This window comes from Vitis riparia, chromosome 14 (assembly GCF_004353265.1).
Source record: "Vitis riparia cultivar Riparia Gloire de Montpellier isolate 1030 chromosome 14, EGFV_Vit.rip_1.0, whole genome shotgun sequence".
Taxonomy (NCBI): domain Eukaryota; kingdom Viridiplantae; phylum Streptophyta; class Magnoliopsida; order Vitales; family Vitaceae; genus Vitis; species Vitis riparia.
The window spans coordinates 28,859,789-28,877,926 of record NC_048444.1 but is presented as its reverse complement, the minus strand read 5'-3'; the positions used below and the strand labels follow the sequence as shown (position 1 = coordinate 28,877,926).

The 18,138-nt window shown below is 29.4% G+C and overlaps 1 protein-coding gene across 1 annotated transcript; it reads left to right on the top strand.

Moving 5' to 3' along the window:
• The first annotated feature begins 8,382 nt into the window (after nt 1–8,382).
• Nucleotides 8,383–15,890, top strand: LOC117930636 (homeobox protein knotted-1-like 1). The gene is made up of 7 exons (XM_034851269.1): nt 8,383–8,387; nt 8,515–8,784; nt 8,877–9,078; nt 9,205–9,318; nt 9,476–9,626; nt 13,791–14,041; nt 15,225–15,890. The coding sequence occupies exons 1-7, from the start codon at nt 8,383–8,385 to the stop codon at nt 15,420–15,422; spliced, it is 1,191 nt and encodes a 396-aa protein (XP_034707160.1). The 3' UTR covers nt 15,423–15,890.
• Nucleotides 15,891–18,138: the final 2,248 nt, after the last annotated feature.

Sequence of the window (18,138 nt, the reverse complement as noted above, 5' to 3'; positions counted from 1 at the left end):
GGTTGAATTGGGCTTTAGAGCTATTTGTGGTAAGGTCATAGTAAAGTTGTTTACTTTGGCATTTGTTATGAAATAATAATACCATATTCTCTTAAAATAACCCTTTAACCAAACAAAACATAGGTTATAGGTATCTTATAAAATTATTATTCAAAGTAGTCATTTCTTTTTCTTTAAATTAATTTGAAAACATAGGTTATAGGTATCTTATAAAATTATTATTCAAAGTAATCATTTCTTTTTCTTTAAATTAATTTGAAATCATCGTTTGAAAACGCAATTTCTAAATTTGTATTAAAGTCATTGTTCGAAGATGCAATTTCAAATAGGTTTCTTTAAAATATAAAAATAAAAATTATGTCACATGGCACATAGAGGGTAATTTTAAACATTTGTGTCAAAAGTGACCCATAATGTATATTTTAATGAGAATAAGAATCACTTTAAACTCAAACTCATATTTTAATGTATGAAAATAATTTTTTAGTGTATATGTATATTTTTTAATTATTGCTTAGGAAAATGTTAAGGTATCGAAGTGGTACCCTATTAAATAAGAAATTTTGTCATTGAAATATGTATTATTAGATTTAGGTCATTAAACAATGGTACAAGTGAATGGACTCAAAATATAAAAGTATAAACAAAGAGGATCCATGTACAAATAACGAAATAAAAAAATTATATACGTATACCACCCAATTGATGGTTCTTTTCGGTGAGTATTGAAAAAATGTCATTTAATACTGTAGCAAATCTATAACCTATTGCTTATTTTAAATAGTTTATAGTTTTTCAACTACTTGTTCTTGAAGTTAAAAGTTATTTTAATAAAAGTGATTGAAACCTTTTTAAAAACAAAGTTTTCAACTTTGATAAGATGAAATTCAAATAGAAATTCATTTTGATTCGAAAATTAATAATAACTATTGAAATTTAATAAAGATCTATTTTCAAATATCTAATTACCCACATTTTAGAATTTTTCATCACTTTTAACATTTTTTTGAATTATTTTTAATGAGTATTTAGCATGAAATCTCTTCTACATTTTTGTTTATCTAAAACAAGAAAAAAAAAAAAAACAATTACACATCATATAACTTTGTGTGTGAACTTGTGGAAATAAATGAAATGAATGAAGAATTTTTTTAAAAAAAAATCAAATCTATTATAATTATAGAAAATATTTATTTACCATTTTTTGACAATCTAGTATTCATTAGTATATGAGGAAGAGAAAATAAAAAGGAATTTTAAAAAAATAAAAATAAAGGAGTAGAGAAAAAACAAAATGTGTAATTAATCAAGCAAGAAAAAAAAAAACACAATCACAATTACTACATTGGTATGTTTCTTGGTGACACCAAAGGGATCTTTTATATACATTGACTCCATGAAAATCACATTTAAAAAGTAAATATAATAATATCCTAAAAGTTGGGAAAGCATCTTCACAAGGCTCTAGTGCTAGCTAGCATGCATTTGTAACATTAAAAAAACACCTTTTTGTTTTTTTATGGTGGATTCTTACATTTCTAATCATATTTTGTTTGAAACCTAATCATAGATGACCACCACACCAAATCTTTGAGTACAATGATTCTTGATTGAAAAAAAAAGAAGGGGTTCTATTCCAATTGAACAAGTTTCTTACATGAAATTTATTTTAAATTTTTTTAAAATTTACATCATATGCCACTGAATATGTTCATCTATGAACCATTTTAATAAGTCTAATAAATAAAGTTGAAAATAAATTTTAATAATATTTATATGCTACCATATTCTCATGGGTAAAAGTCTAAATGTCACATGGGTCCTTGGAAAAATAATATAAATATTTAATATTTTCCTAAATGGATGAATGCCCAAAATAAAATATTTTAAATTCCTTGTGGTGTCAAGTAAAATCAACAAAAATTGAAAAACTGATCCAAGTCAATCGAAACTAACCACATCAATCTAATTTTCGATAATCATAAAGATCGACTTGATTTGAGAATTTTGAAATTTGATTTCATGGTTTGGTTTATGGTTTTCAGTTTACGGTTTTCTTATCGCCTAACTAATAGAAACTAAATTAACATTTGTTCAATATTTGATGAGTTTTTCTATATTAAAATTTATTAAAATAATTCATTATTTTTTAAATATATTCATTATATTTTGGGTTAAAACCTTAAATATATTTTAACTTTCAAATTCAAGTTGTTTTAGTTTTATGAATTAATTTGTATCCAACAAACTATCTAAATCAATCTTAATTAAACTTCGTTTAGTTTGATTTTTCCATCACTAAAAGATTAGTCGACTTTAATTTCTACCCCGAATACAAACCGGAGCACACCTTTTTATAGCCCTAACTATACTTTAATGAACTCAATAAATAAAACTACCATTTATTTTAAAAAAATTTATAGTATCCAAATGCTACCATATTATCATGTCATAAAAGTTTAAATGTGGTATGGGTGCTTGAAATATATTCTAACTTTCCTTAAACCATATAATATTTAACTTCAATCCTAATTGTAAGCTAGAAAAAGTTAATTCTTATTCTTATCACATAAGGAGATTATAGAAAACAGCATCGTAGAATCATCTTCTTTAATTTGATATCAATCTCTTTACAAAAGGAATGATCGTTTTATGAAACAAAGTTCATACTCAATATGCCAATTGTTCCTCCTTTGAGTAACATGGATTATGAAATATAATTCCAATGTTTAATCATGAAAAAGCAAATCATTATTAAAAAAAAGATGACCATTTAATTTTGCTTAGTCAAAGATTTGCCCTAATGACCTTTTCCACTTTACAGATAATATTAAGTATATTTTAGATGTTAATCATGTGGACCTTATCAATCTAATATTTTTTTTCTTTGTGGAACATCTACTTTATCAATTGTTTTGTCATTTTTTTGGTGGGCAATCCAACAAAGATCTCCAAAGATGATTACATGTATAGTTCTTTATGATGGATGTCATGTACTTAATTTATTTTAATTTTTTTTAGATCTTCAATTTTTGATTTGGTATAATCAAATTTACATTTAATTAAGATCACCCTTTCATTAAAAATTACATTTTTTTTGATATAATATCAAGTATCCACATTGAATATAATTTAAACACATATAAAATAATGTAATTTATGGTATAAAAAATGTACATAATGTTGGTATGCAACGATGTTGTTATTAAATCCAAAAACAAGTCATCCAAATAATAGTAATATTGAATGTTATAAAATGTTTGACCTATCTTAATAGAATTTCAAAAGATTTTCAAATGAAATGATCAAAACTCAATCTAAGAATTTGTATTCATATTGAAGGAAAATTCTTAAACACTAAATAGGTTACCCAAATGATAATGACCAATCCCAATCCAACATTTTTCTCGTAATTGAAAAAGTTACCTTAAACTTTCAAAATCTTTAGAATTATATGATTAATTCTTATCCTCAAAATGAAAAATGCAATGTCCCTCAAACAGTGGAATAATGGATTCGTTGGATTCCTTCAATTAATGAAATATTCAAATTAAATTTTGATAATTCAATAATAGAGAATAAAATTGGATAAGGATGAGTTATTAAAAACTCTAATAGAACTATTAAAATGGCTACAAGTAGGCATATAGACAATGTTTTAGTAATTATTGTAAAATGTATAATTTTAAGAGATGACACACTTAATTGCTAAGAACAATGCGTTCATAAACCTAGAAATTGATGGTGATTCAAAAATAGTGATAGACTGTTATAATATAAAAAATAATATTTTTAGTTCTATTATGTTATTAATGAAAGATATTTGAAAGTTATCTCAAAATTTAAATATTTATAATTGTCATCATATTTATATAAATAAATCAAACAGTAGATTGTTTAACTAAAAAAATGTATTTGCAATATTGAATCGATTATTTAGTAGTCAAATTTTCCTAAAAATGTTACAAAGTTTGGTTTCCAAGGTTATTATAACTCGTATTTCAATCAAATTTGTAAGTATTCTGTTTCGTATTCTTTTTTCATCTAAAAAGTAAAAATAGAAGATAATGACGGACCATTGAGAATCAATCCGATAGAGTAAAGGGGAATTTTTTTTTCTATAATTTTAAATTAGAATAGCACTAAAAATTATTTGTTTGCTCCCCTTTGGATGATTGATGTGAAGGAACCTTAAATCCAATGCTTATGTAAGATATGAGCAAAGCCATAAGTCAAAACTCAATGTTTAATTATTGAATCTGACTTTTTCTAGATATAGCTAGCAAAAGGAAAAATTTAATTAATTCTCACCCACTTATAGAAAAAATAAAAGAACATTATCCTTATTATGGGGGAGAGATGGGGACTAAGCCCCACCATGATGGCCTTTGACAGGGGAGGAAAATTATTGAATTGGGATGGGCGGCTATTTGCTCATACTATGAGAAAAAAAATAATTTTTATTTTTTTAAAATGTTAATTTTACAATTATCCTTTAATTGTTGGTGAGCTGCTTGTTACCTGAAGAGGTAAGTGGTTTAAAATTTTAAATATAAAAGTTTAATACAAAATATAGTTAATGAGATTGAAGATACACATTTGGCATGGGTTAACCATCTAACTTGTGTAAGCCTAGGTTTTGGACATTACCAAATAAATATAAAAATATATTTATTTTTATCTTATTTTCTTTACATTCTTAGCAATAAACACTTATTGTAAAAAGATGTAATTCGGTTTATTTTTGTAAAAAGAAAAATTTACTCACTCTCAATCATATAGATATTGTATGTTCTTGATTTAAAGGGGTTCTTATGGTTTTAAAATGCATCTATATAGCTAAGAAAAACTCATACTTATATAGAGTTACAAATTTTCTCTCCTATTCTATGTGTGATATTACAATCACTCCCCCTCCTCCCCACCCACAATACAGACATAATATTCTCGCCGTATCTTATGGGATTACAAAGTCAAACAAATACTCAACGAAATCAATGATCGACTCTGATATCATTTGTAACAATCTACTTCAAATCGTGTAAATACTGTCCACTCTAAGCCCAAAAGGGCTCTTACAACTTTAAAACACATCTATATGATTAAGAATAACTCATTATTATATTGCTTTAGAAAAATAAATCAAACCAAGTTTGATTAAAATTGATTTACTTTATCGGTTTGATGCAAATTCATTTAAATCTTAAATATAATTTTTTTTAAAATTAATTGAAATTCACTTAAACTTGAAATTCAAAATATATTTAATTTTTTTACCCCAAATATGATAAATGTATTTAACATAAATTTGATCATAGTCTAAAAACAATATATTTTCTCAATAGAGTCTATAAATAAAAAAAACCTTAAACATTAAACTATTATAAATAAGTCTTTGAGTTTGGTTTTTATCATTAAGAAACAAGCAAATAAAAAATTGAACTAACAAAATTGGTTTTCAAAATTCTCATACCAAACATTAAACTCCTAATGATAGCTATGGTTTACTTTCATAAAATTTTCAAAATCCGAGGATTGAAGTTCATGTAATGGGTACAATTTTGGGAGATTTTGTCAACAAACTTAATCATATCTCAATTGAATAATTATATTACTTTAAACCTATAATAAAGATATTCTTTGTACTAATCATGATTACTTTTTGAATACTTTAAAAGTTATATGGTAAGCTAACAAGCTCCAAGTGAAATGTATTGGAATCTATGAACGCACAATGACTAGTCAAACATGATAAAATATAATTACCATCCGTTTGCTCATAAGATATAATTTTTTTTTTAAATAAAAAACTTCTATATTTAAAAGTAGAACATTCAAAAAGTGTAAATTTACTTTATGGTACAAATATAAAAAATTTTAAAATATAGGGTTGTAAGAAAATTTTTATATCTCAAAATTTTAAAAATTATTGTATATTATATAAAAGTCAATACCCTTTTTTATTTTAAAGATAGGAAACATAAATTAAATTCAACTGAACTCAGAACAAACTTTTTTTGGAGTCTTCATGGCTTTAAAATCCATCTACTTAGTTAAGAGGAGTACATATCAAATATGAAATATCACAAATACCTTAATGTAGATTCAATGTTTTCTTAGGTAGATACAATGTTTTTGTTGTGTCCCACATGATTACAAAGTCAAATGACAAACACCTTTCATGGGGCAAAACAAACTTTCATATCGGAGTTAAGGATCAACTCTCATACCATTTTATAATGATCTGCTTTGGGCCTAATGAATCTTTACGATTTTAAAACTTGTTTACTTTGTTAAGAGGAACTCATACTTATATAATGTCAGAAACTTTATCTCATATTTGATATGAGACATCACATTGTCTTTATTATGGTTTAAGAAAATTTCAGTTCATCTGATATTAATGGTTATAGTACTCGTTGGTTTTAAAAGTCGGTTTAGTAATGATTCTATAAAGTGCTTATAACCTTTATAATACGTGAAAAAATTTATATTTCAATTATTAAAAAGTTGAAAATATTTTTTAAAATCACTGTCAAACACACTCTAAATTCGTATTGATATATTGAATTCCTATTTTTCTTATTTCACACATAAAATATTTTTTTGTCAAATACAGAAAAGAATTTTTTTTTTTTTTTTTTTTACCATTTTTCTTTTTGATAAACCACAAATTCAACATTTATAAACAAGTTTTTGCTCCCTCGTGATTTCATAATTAAAATTTGTTTCGTTTTTATGGTGGTTTTTACAATTTGGATTATTTGTGATATTATAATGAAAAATTTGACAATACTTTTACCATATTTTATAGAATAGATGTCTATTTGTAAATTTACAATGTTTCAATCTATTTCTTTGTATTTTTTATTTTTTTTAAAATGAAATTTCTCTATATTTTGATTTATTTTCAATTATTTTTTCTATTTGAATAATTATTTTTAAAAAATAGTGGAAAAAAAATCCAAATACTAACTTAAAACAATTAAAATATATTATCAAGGAACGATATTTTTAAAAGAAGCATATTCTTACTATTGAAAGAACTTGGATAACGATAATCACACAAAATATCATTCCACGTTTGATGTGATAACAAAAGATGTTATTCAAAAGTGAAAAGACTAACTCCAACATTATTATTATTATTATTTTTTTTTTTGAAAAATGTCAATGTCAAATGAGTAAATTGTTGAACTTCAATATATATAAAAATTTTATTTGAAAATTCTAGTATGAAAAACATTTTTCTAAATTTAAAGTTATTATACACTTATGTGATTTTTTAAAATAATTTTGATCTCTTAATTAAAATTTACAATATTTTATAAAAAATAACTAAAACAATTCAATTTTTTTTTTAAAAACATTATAAATTTATTCTAAAAGACAATTTATTTTCAGAATAAATTATAAAAAACGATTTTTATCCCAAATTTACTCAAAATGTTTTTTTAGGATAGAAAAATTATAAGATTATGTTCGGTCCTATGAAAATTAGAGAGAAGATGTGAAGAAAAGAAAATAGAGAAAAAAAATAAAAAAGAAAAAGTGAAGAAAATTAAAAAATAGATTTAAAGTTAATAAATTATTTTTATATATTAGTTTAAATTTATTTTATATAAAGATTAAATATTTTAAATTTTATAAATTTATTACTAATTAAAATTTTCTTTCATATTTTTATGATAAAATCAAACATAAAAAAATTATTTTTTTAGTCTTACAAATCCAAACTTTTTCAAGAATCACCTTAATTTTCATGAGATGCAACTCTCTAATTTAGAGTTTATTTATTTACAAAATTTAGGAAGTACTTTAGAAAAATATGAAAAACCATTTATATAATAAAAATCACTTGTATGGTTTTTTTTTTTTTTTTTTTTAGAGAAGCACTATGAGTTTGTTTGACAATATTTTTATTTGAAGTGTTTTTAGTATAAATGTTTTCTTTAAAATTATTTTTAGAATAATAGAAAATAGTACAAACGATTTTTAACACTACAAAGGCCTTTTTAGATTTTTAAAATTTGTCAAATAATTTTTAAAAAATTTTTAAAAATACTTTTTAAACTAAAAATATTTAATAAAATCATTATTAAACGTGTTCTTAAAAGGCGATTTATTAAAAATACTTTAAGAGAAAATACCTTCATTACAAATATTTTGTATGAAAACATTCTTAATCCAATTATTAATATTATGAAATAATTTAAAATTACAAAAAAAATATTTTAATAAATAAATAAATAAATAAAAGTAAATCATTAAAAAAGATTTGTCTCCGGGTTTTATTGAAAAGGAAATTGAAAAGCATTGTGTAGCAGTCCCACCTACTTTTTAAAGTTCCAAATCTCTCTTAGAATAAAAAGTGATTCCAACATGGTGTACAGTACTTTAAACCAGAAATGAATTAATCAGAAATCAATCCAACCTCCCATGAACAGTGCCACGTCGACTCGGAGTCTCCCATTCTGACTGCTACTTCTCCATTCATTTTCACTCGAAGTAAAGTATTCTCACCACCGTGTCATCCAATCACCATCGAGAACGTGGCCCAAAGGAATGTCATTTCTTCAATAAATATACTATATCAACCACAGACTCTGTGTCAGACTATAAATACGGGGAGGAGGGAGAGCTTCAAGTCCAGCGGGCGCACAGGACGTCCGGCTGTTTTCCACTCTCCATCTATCTATCTATCTATCTATCTCTGTTCTCTATTCCCTATGAACTGCTGGACTGCAGTGTGAGGAAGGTGTGGTCTCTTTCACCTGCGTCCAGGTGTTTTCGGACCGCTCTCTAGTCACTTTCTTGCTTGAAACTTCGATTCTCTTGTTTTTTCCCATTATCTTTGATATGGATGATTTGTATAGACTCCAGCATGAAGGCATCTCCATCTCTGGTGCCAACGCCGCTGCTGCGACCATCGATTTCCGCAGATCAGTGGAGAACAGTAACGTGTACCGGTTCGAATCGGTGGAAACGGAGGCCGGTATGTCGGATCTGATCAAGTCTCAGATCGTCAACCATCCTCGGTACCCTAACTTAGTCTCCGCCTACATTGAGTGTCGAAAGGTTGCCTCCATGCTTCTCTCTCCAGTCGCTTTCAAGGCGCTGCTTTTTTTTTTTTTTCATCTCCTCAGTTTCATCGCTGCTTTTTGATTTTTTTTTTTCTTTTTTTGCCTGTTCTTCCTTTTGCAGGTCGGAGCGCCGCCAGAAATGGCGTCGCTGCTGGAAGAAATCGGCCGAGAGAGTCAACCGATGAACAGTCGCAGCGGAGAAATTGGTGCCGATCCAGAACTCGACGAGTTCATGGTATTTACCTTGAGAATTAAATCCCAAAAATTCTCAAAAGCAGAAAAAATCGACAGAAACGAACTACGAAGAGGATTATAGTAATGATTTGTTGTTTTTTTTTCTTCTTTGATTTGGATTTTTGATTTTTTTAATTCTCTTTTGGTGTTTTCGAAAGGAATCGTACTGTGAGGTTCTTCATAGATACAAGGAGGAGCTCTCGAAACCCTTCGATGAAGCGACGTCGTTTTTGAGCGACATCGAGTCGCAGCTCAGTAACCTCTGCAAAGGAGCGTTGACGGCGGGGACCTCGGGAAGCTACTACTCTGGTATGCGCATTTTATCATGCCTTTGCTTAACCTGCGCTTTCTGGTAGGTGATTGGGTGGAGTTTAACAACCTTAACCTTTCTGTTACTGTGCGCACGTTAGAGAAACAGTGTTTTTGGTGAAACGCTGGTCGCCTATAAAATAAGCTGGGTCACGTCCTACACGAATAGGGGGGGAGGGCGGGGAGATCTTTTATATTGATTATTTTTTTTTTTTTTGTTTTATATGTGATGATGAACTAAAGATGGTAAACGTGGTTTCTTCCGTACAATCTATGTTTTGAATTTTGTGCCATCAATGAATCACTGCACTGCAAGAACTGTAGCATAGTATGAAACCCTAGTCAGAAATACCTTGAGGATACATGGATATGTATACAATGTATTGTTAGGACTTAGGAGTCTGATTTTTCAGGTGTTTCATGGTGGGTATATGGGTGTGCTTCAAAATCATTATGCTTGTGTACTTATGATTCCCATGTTAATCATGACTTCCATCTGTTTGTTTTTCCTTTGCTTCTGATAATTATGAAAATCTCAACGGATTATTTTTGGTTCTGCTGTGGCACCATGTTTCGGTATCGGCTGTGTAAGGCTGAAGAGGTTATCTAATCCCCTAACTTCAACGGTTATATTCTACTATTATGGCCGGAGCAACATGGGTTTGTTCATCTAGAAATTTCCTTTTTGATTAATTTCATGAATTTCCATTGTGTGCTGTCATGCATTCTCTTTTTTTTTTTTTTTGTGTAAAATGTTTAACGGGTTAGCTTTTTTTAAACCGAGTTACTAAAATTGCATTCCACTGTGAATTTATTACTTTAGTTCATTTCTAACCTTGATTTATCTATAGATATGTTCCTCATATTAACTTTACTGGTGAAAAAATTTATTTGTTTAAAATGGTGAGTACCAAATTAAGGTGGTCATGTGGTGCCATGAATGTTCAGCCAGTCACATGACCTCTGCAAGTTCCACACATCTTTCTTTGGTAACGGACAGCCATGCAGGTTTTCTTGGCTTGTGGTTGCAAGTTCCAATGTCTCCCGGTGTCAAGTTACTTTGGTCAGGAGGAGTTGTTTTCAGTAAACTATCATTTAAACTAATTTGATTTAAAACTTTGGGGGTTTTCTTTTTCTATTTATACTTTACTACTGTCCTTTCCATTTCCTTTACTGCTTTAACAAATAAATACAGCAGCTTTATATTAATTAGGTGTTATAAATGCATCGATTTCTTCAGATGCTCAATTTTCCCTTGTCTTGTGTTGAAATCTTCTTTGTTCATTTCCTTATCGATGTGTTGAAAGAGTATGTGTTTCATGGAAAAAAAAAAAAAATCAGTACGAAATGCTATAGAGTGCTGAGGGAGACAGTCTCATTCTGTCATTAATTAATAAGGATATATTTTTTGATAGCCATTTGAGTTTTATCCAACACAGTTCTACCTTTTCTTTATGCATTTTTACCTGTGGGGGCAATAAGTTATTTCAGTTTACTCTTGATATTGCCTGGACAAACCTACAATGCCTTTGACTGTTATTTCTTCTCTTATGTGGGTTCTGGCACAGTGTATCACTGTAAATAAACAGTACCCTAAGTTTTGTTTGCTTGCAATACTTAGTTACAAGCTAAGGTTAACCCTCCAGTTCCAGGTTCAAGCTAAGGTTAATCCTCCTTTGGTTCTGGAAAGTCCTAGGCCGAAATTTTGGTGTCTGGGTTACCATACTGAATCACAAGCTGTGGTTGACCATCCAGTTCTCAAAATCCTGGTCATACCTCAGTGGAGGCAAGCCTTTGTTTCCATCATTCCATGACTCTAGATTTTGACAGACCCTTTTTTGTTAAAACGATTTATGCATGCAGACTTTTGATACCAATGAGAGAAGCATGAAGATGGATAATAAACGCAAGATCTGAGAATCCAATCTTGGGTTTACTACTCTTCATGTTTCTCTCATATTTTTATGCCAAGCATGTTTTCACATAAAGCTGAGTTTTGCTTATATGATCTGGACATAGCTCTATGTAAAATAGATTCTTCTTGTGTTCTGTAAGTAAAATGGTGTGCACCAGAATCTCATAGGATCTGTATGGTATTAATCAGCACATAACACGAGAAACTTATCTAACTGGTATAAAACAAAATAGGTCATTGATATTTGTGCAGCATTATGATAAATTCTGATACTGCTGCCAAGTGATCAACACTCTCTGGAGAAACTCACATTTCATTTGGACTGTTATATCCACCGTGGTTTTTGGTTGTTTCGCCCCTCAAACAACAAACAGAAATTTAGGGTATCCTATTAATTAACCATGTCTGCTTAAAAATCACTAACTTGGCAAATGTTGATGGTTTCCCATTATAGAGCTTGAAACTGGTTGGTAATATTATGTCATAAGAAATCTTTTGTCCATCATCTACCAATAGTTTTTTTCTGGTATGCTGAAGGTGACTGAGCAATAGCCTTCACTACTCTTCAGTGTCCCTGTACAAACAATTATTAGCAGCTGATCCTTCTGCTACTAGCATCTCTTGCAAATAATTTGAGTAAGGTTTACATGATGTATTACAAACAAGAAGCTAAAAGCTGAAACCAAGGCAATTCAGGTGCTGCATTTGTTTTATTTTTGAGGTTGTTCTGCTGCATTTGTTTACACTTGAATGGCTTGTGTTTGACATCTCATGTGTGTTTGAATGCTCAAACAAATAAATTAAAATATGGAATAATTGACACTGCAACTTGGTTGGGTTGGGTCCAGATGGAGATTAACCTGAGTCATAATGTTGCTTGGATTAGCTAAGTGATTAATTCTTTTACAGCTTATATGTTTTGCTCAATCAATACTTGAATTCTATTGGCAGTTAATTAAACATACCCTAATGGTGATTTGCAAAATAATACATTAATGGATACGCTGTAGAAATACACTTCAAGAATAACATGAAAGCTTGTAAGATGAATATCTACAGAAAATAACTATGATTTTAGTATAAAAAGTTGAAATAAGTAAACAGTTAGGATTTTTTTTTTAAAATCATTAAAAGAGAGTCAATTTCTCAGGATTTGTTTTATTAATTCCTTTATATTTATTCACCATTATCGTCCCATTATGTATAAAAATATAGCAAAAGTCGTGTCATAGCAAGAGTTGAATGTTATAGGAATTCCATGTCAACTTTAGATTTTTTGCATTTCTTTTGACCAAAAAATGTTCTCTCCTCTATATGAATATAGTCATATGATATTAAACTTGACCAGAGTTGAATGTTATAGGAATTCCATGCCAACTTTAGATTTTTTGCATTATTTGATGGAAAAATGTTATCTCTCCTCTATATGAATTAGTCATATGATATTGAACATATATAAAATCATAACATATGTATGTTAGTATGTATATGGATGGGTTCCAGTTGGATCAGGTTGCCTATTGCCTTTATGCAAGCCTAACCCAAGGTCAAGTTGGAATTCCCCTATCCAAGATTTTGCAGTTGTTGTCAGGGTTCAATGCATCAGTTGCAGCCATGGAAATTATGATTCTATGTCTTAAGGCAAATATTTTTCTTATGAAGAAAAGCTTTCCCATCAATTTGGATGTAACATGTGTAATGTAACATGCTCATACATTTCTCACTTGCAGATCATGTTGACTAGATGCAATTTGGCTTAAAAAATAAATGTGTGTTTCTGTTGTTTCAAATTTATTTTTACCTTTTACATGGTTCCCCCCTCTGAATTGATTTTAAAATTGTTTTAAAGAAAGCAAGAGGTTTTCTTGTGTTGTGAAGTGTGACAATGGAAAAAAAATGTCTAATACCAAGATAAATAAAGCCCGTCTGAATTGTTTGGGTCTGGCTACATGATGATGAGAAGATTTGTAGGTTGCATAAATGTATTTTGTGTGGCATAAGACTTCAACAATGGTGGTGGTTATTTTTTTAGTCAATATTAATCCTTGTTTTCTAGCTGTGAGATCATTGGATTTTTTATTTCAGTCGGTTCCGGCTATTAAATAAAAGTAACTTGTGTCTTTTTTTGACCTATGAAATGAACTATCCTTTATATATTCTGAATTATTCATATATCATGGATGCAAAATTCAGAGGTTCATGCAATGCAATGGACTTTTTTCAAGGCCCATATATTCTTGTCTTTTCAGATGAAGCAGCTGGGACTTCAGAGGAGGAGTTAAGCTGTGGAGAGGCAGAAGTATCTGAAAGTCAAGAATCTTTGGGTGCTCGCCCAGGTGACCAGGAGCTTAAGGAAATGCTCATGCGCAAGTATAGTGGCTACCTAAGCAGTTTGAGAAAAGAATTCTTGAAGAAACGGAAGAAAGGCAAGTTACCAAAGGATGCAAGGACAATGTTGCTGGAATGGTGGAATACCCATTATAGATGGCCATATCCCACGGTAATTAATTTATGATACGATCTTACTTTTTCTTTATTTGTCTTTTTTTTTATTAAGGATTTCTTGGGGCACGTGTTATGATACATAAAGTTAAAAGGTTCTTGGATCTGTGTCATGTGCAACTTGGAAACAATAAGGATGAAACAAACATGAAAAAGAGACGTACAAAATGAACAAAACCTTGTTTGCATGAGTCAGCTGGAGTAGGGCCACACCCACAAGTAAAGGTGTTCCAAGCCTCAACATAGTGGGGCATATAAACGCAGGGGCCCTACCCATGATGCAAAACATACAAGTTCAAAGACACCAAAACACCACTCCACGGCCTTAAGTAAAGTTGTTCCTGGAACCTTGACATAGTGGGGACTGAAGATGCAAAATCCCTGAGAGCCAAATGCAAAATACCCGACTTCCAATACCCCAAACACCACCTTTCTGATACTAAATAAACTCCTGCCGTTGATTTGGGACACAAAATTCCTGAGAGCCAAATGCAAAATACCTGACTTCCAAGACCCCAAACACCACCTTTCTGATACTAAATAAACTCCTGCTGTTGATTTGGGGTCTTATGCTAAAGAAGTCCCAAAACCTTACTTAAAAACAATGTTGTCTAAAATACTGAAGTTTTAATTCTTGTATGTGAATGATCTTTAACAAAAAGTAGAAAACAATGGACCTTCAGTATCTCTGCAGCTAAACATGACGATGTAGCAGTTTATTGAAAGCTTAAACCCAGTTTTATACACAAGACATTTGTCATTAGTTTTAAGTAGCTGCCTAGTAAAGCTCAATTGTGATGCTATTAAAGTATGTTTCAGTGTAACATCTTGGATAGATTTATTCTCTTTCAACCTCCAATTCCCCATTAATATAAGCCCATATAGGAATCAACTCCAAAGATAATTTCATAAGGATGTTAAACTGGCAGTCCAACTAGAAGGTTATACAGAAGTGTAGAAAACTGTTTTATGCATATCTCCAAAACACGAGTAAGATTTTAACCTTGAACTCAAACTAAAAACTCATTAGGATTTTGAGCATAGGATCGTGTTTGCACCTATTGAGATTCCAAATCTTGACAAAAGTTCATATTGGAGTTGTATTTAGAACTGCTATCGCTGGGACACTTGTTTACTTTCATTTCTGGACACGAATCTGAAAAGGATTGATGATGATACAGGAAGATGAGAAATTGAAGCTATCAGAGGTTACTGGACTAGACCAGAAGCAGATTAACAACTGGTTCATAAACCAGAGGAAGCGGCATTGGAAACCATCAGAAGACATGAGATTTGCTCTTATTGATGGTGTCAGCGGCAACATGGGAGGAGGGCCCTTGTTCTTAGACACCAGGGGTGGAACTGGAAGCAATATTTGATATATATAACTTGGTTTGAACTCAACCTTCACATTCTGTTCGGAGTGCCCCATATTCTCCTTTCTTTTTTCCTGTCATTTAGATGTCTCTTTGTTTGTGAAACTTACTCATACGTAAAGGGTACCCCTTTCCTCATTTGCTTCTGTTATATAGCATCTCAATCTCAAATTCTTGGCCAGAAAAAATCCGATCACCCCGCCTGGTATGCTGGTGCATGTGCTTGATTTTTATCACCCCTCTGTGTAACTTCTACCATGACATCAAATCAGATTCTACTTGTGCTAGGATGATTTACTCCTAATAAAAATTCCTGTATCTTAGAAGATGATGACTGGGTGTGTTTGTAAATGATGATATTCTTCTTACCGTCTCATCCCATTTCTGGGACCTAAGTATTCTGTTCTTTTTCTCTTTGTTTCTGTGTGACACACTCTTTTGGACATTTGAAGATCTGAATTTTGAGCTCAATCTCTGATATGATTTTGCTTCCCATTCTTTTATGCTTTCAAGACCCATGTAACAGTGAAGCAGAAGATGAAAGCTGATCGCAAACAGGCTGAATATCAAAGATAAGTTTTCATAGCTTTAAAAACAACATTCTCCAGCTAATCAAGGTACTTCCTCTATTTATTATATACTTGGAATGGAGAAGACAACTTGCAGTTTAGAAATGACTGTGCTCACTAGTGATGACAAACTTTAGGTTATAACTGAATATATATGAAACTTTATTGCTTTGCTGTTAGGGGAGTGTATATAATGGGCATTCTGTTATGGTGGCATCCTAGGGCATATCCCTAAAGTAGGGTTGCCCCTTTTAATGCACATGTTCCTTTGTGTCATATGCCTGATTTTATTTGGCCCCAACTCTACTGCCATCTCTTCCACATGAATTTCAATGAAACCATGTTTGGGAGAACTTTTAAATACTAAATGTAGCATTTGAATTTCATTTGTTAACCAAACGTAACCGTAAGAATTTTGTATGACATTCTCAAATATACGTATCTTATAATCCAATGTGAAAAGATTAAAAAAATAAAAAAAGTGAAGTGAGTTTAAAAAATATATAAAAATAACGCGACATCTTTAATAAATACATTTTGGAAAGTTACAAGATTTGAAAAGGTATTTATTGAATTTTGCATCATTTATAACCATCAAATCAAATGTGGATCAAATAATAAATATTTTTTTAGGTGGTCCATGAGCTGTTGCACAATCAATTAGTATTAAAATATTATTAACTCTACCATCAATCATTCAAAATGTATAATAAAATATATTAGTATTAAAATGTTATTAACTCTATGCTTGTCATCAATTATTCAAAATGTATAATAAAATATATATGATAGGAGCGTATTTTTTCATAGGTATTGGTTCGATAACCGTTAGGGTCTTATATTGTGAATTCTCATTTTTATATATAAAAAGGTACGATAATGAATAAATTAATTTTCATTTTTTTTGTGAAAAATTATGAGGGAATTATTTTCCTTGCCCAATAATTGGACTTAGGAAAAGTCAAAATCTGGTGATGTATTGATGGAGGGTAGTGGGTCCACCATCCGGAGGGACGATGGCAGAAAACTGGTTAGGTTCATTAAATTAATGAGAGATAGCGATAGATGACAGATTGATATGATCTTTCACAAAATTATTTGTCTCAGATTCTCAGAAGATTTTATGTTTGGTGCGAAAATTTTGGTTTTTTTTTTTTTAAAAATAAAAGATTATTTTTTGGGTTGATTTATGCAATTATTATGGGGAAATTATACGGTTGTTCTTTTCCTCAGTCAATGACAACGCTTTTTATTTATCAATAAATAAGAATTTGCTTGACTAATAATGATTTTTTATCCTAACTTCAGGATATAAAAATTGTTTTATTTTTCATTAAAGAAAATTAAAATTCCTCTATGTTTTATATAAAAAAAAAATATTAAGTAGTATTTTCTATTTTCTATTTTCAAAATAAAAAATAGTAATAAATTTTTATATAAAAATAAATCTCTAATATAAAAAGTGGAGATTTATTTTATACCTTTAAAAAATATTTTAATTTTTTTAAAAATTTGAAGTGGCAAAATATTTTTTATCTCCACTTTTTAAAATAATTTGTAAAAACATTTTTTTTTTAATTTAAGTCTCTTAAGAATTTTTAAAATTTTACCTTATCTATTATTTTTTCAAAACATTATTTTTGTTTTAAAATTTCAAGCACCTCATCTATTATCCTCCTTTGCTAATTTTACCTACCTACCATTTGTATTGAAGTATAAGAGTTATTTGATAAAATTTTAAATTAATGATGATTAAGTGTTTTTACCTCAAATCTTAATGAAAATGCGGAAAATTAATCCTTAAAAACATTGCATAAAAAAAATACTTTTTTTTTAAAAAAAAAACCTTATGTTGGTTCAAATAAATTACCAAATTTTTTAAACATGTTTTTAAAAAACCATTTTTAATATAAAGTTCAAATAAGTTTTTTGGATTGGAGTACTGCTTTTTATTCCTTAAAACAAAATATTGTTTTAAAATGGTTGCCAAACAAACCATAATATTTCAATGTGATTTTGTGTCTTTCATCGTATTTATAATCTTGTTTCAAAAGAGTTTTTTACTAATTTTTTTCCTTTACTTAACTATTTTATGTAATTAAGCTTTTTAATGTTAAGATATGGACTCACATATTTAACAATAATTCATG

What these genes read in the sequence shown, in the direction of transcription:
- LOC117930636 (XM_034851269.1), top strand. An exon ending in TCTCTTTCACCTGCGTCCAG is followed by an intron (nt 8,785 to 8,876) that starts GTGTTTTCGGAC and finishes TGATTTGTATAG; the next exon opens with ACTCCAGCATGAAGGCATCT. An exon ending in CTCGGGAAGCTACTACTCTG is followed by an intron (nt 9,627 to 13,790) that starts GTATGCGCATTT and finishes TTGTCTTTTCAG; the next exon opens with ATGAAGCAGCTGGGACTTCA.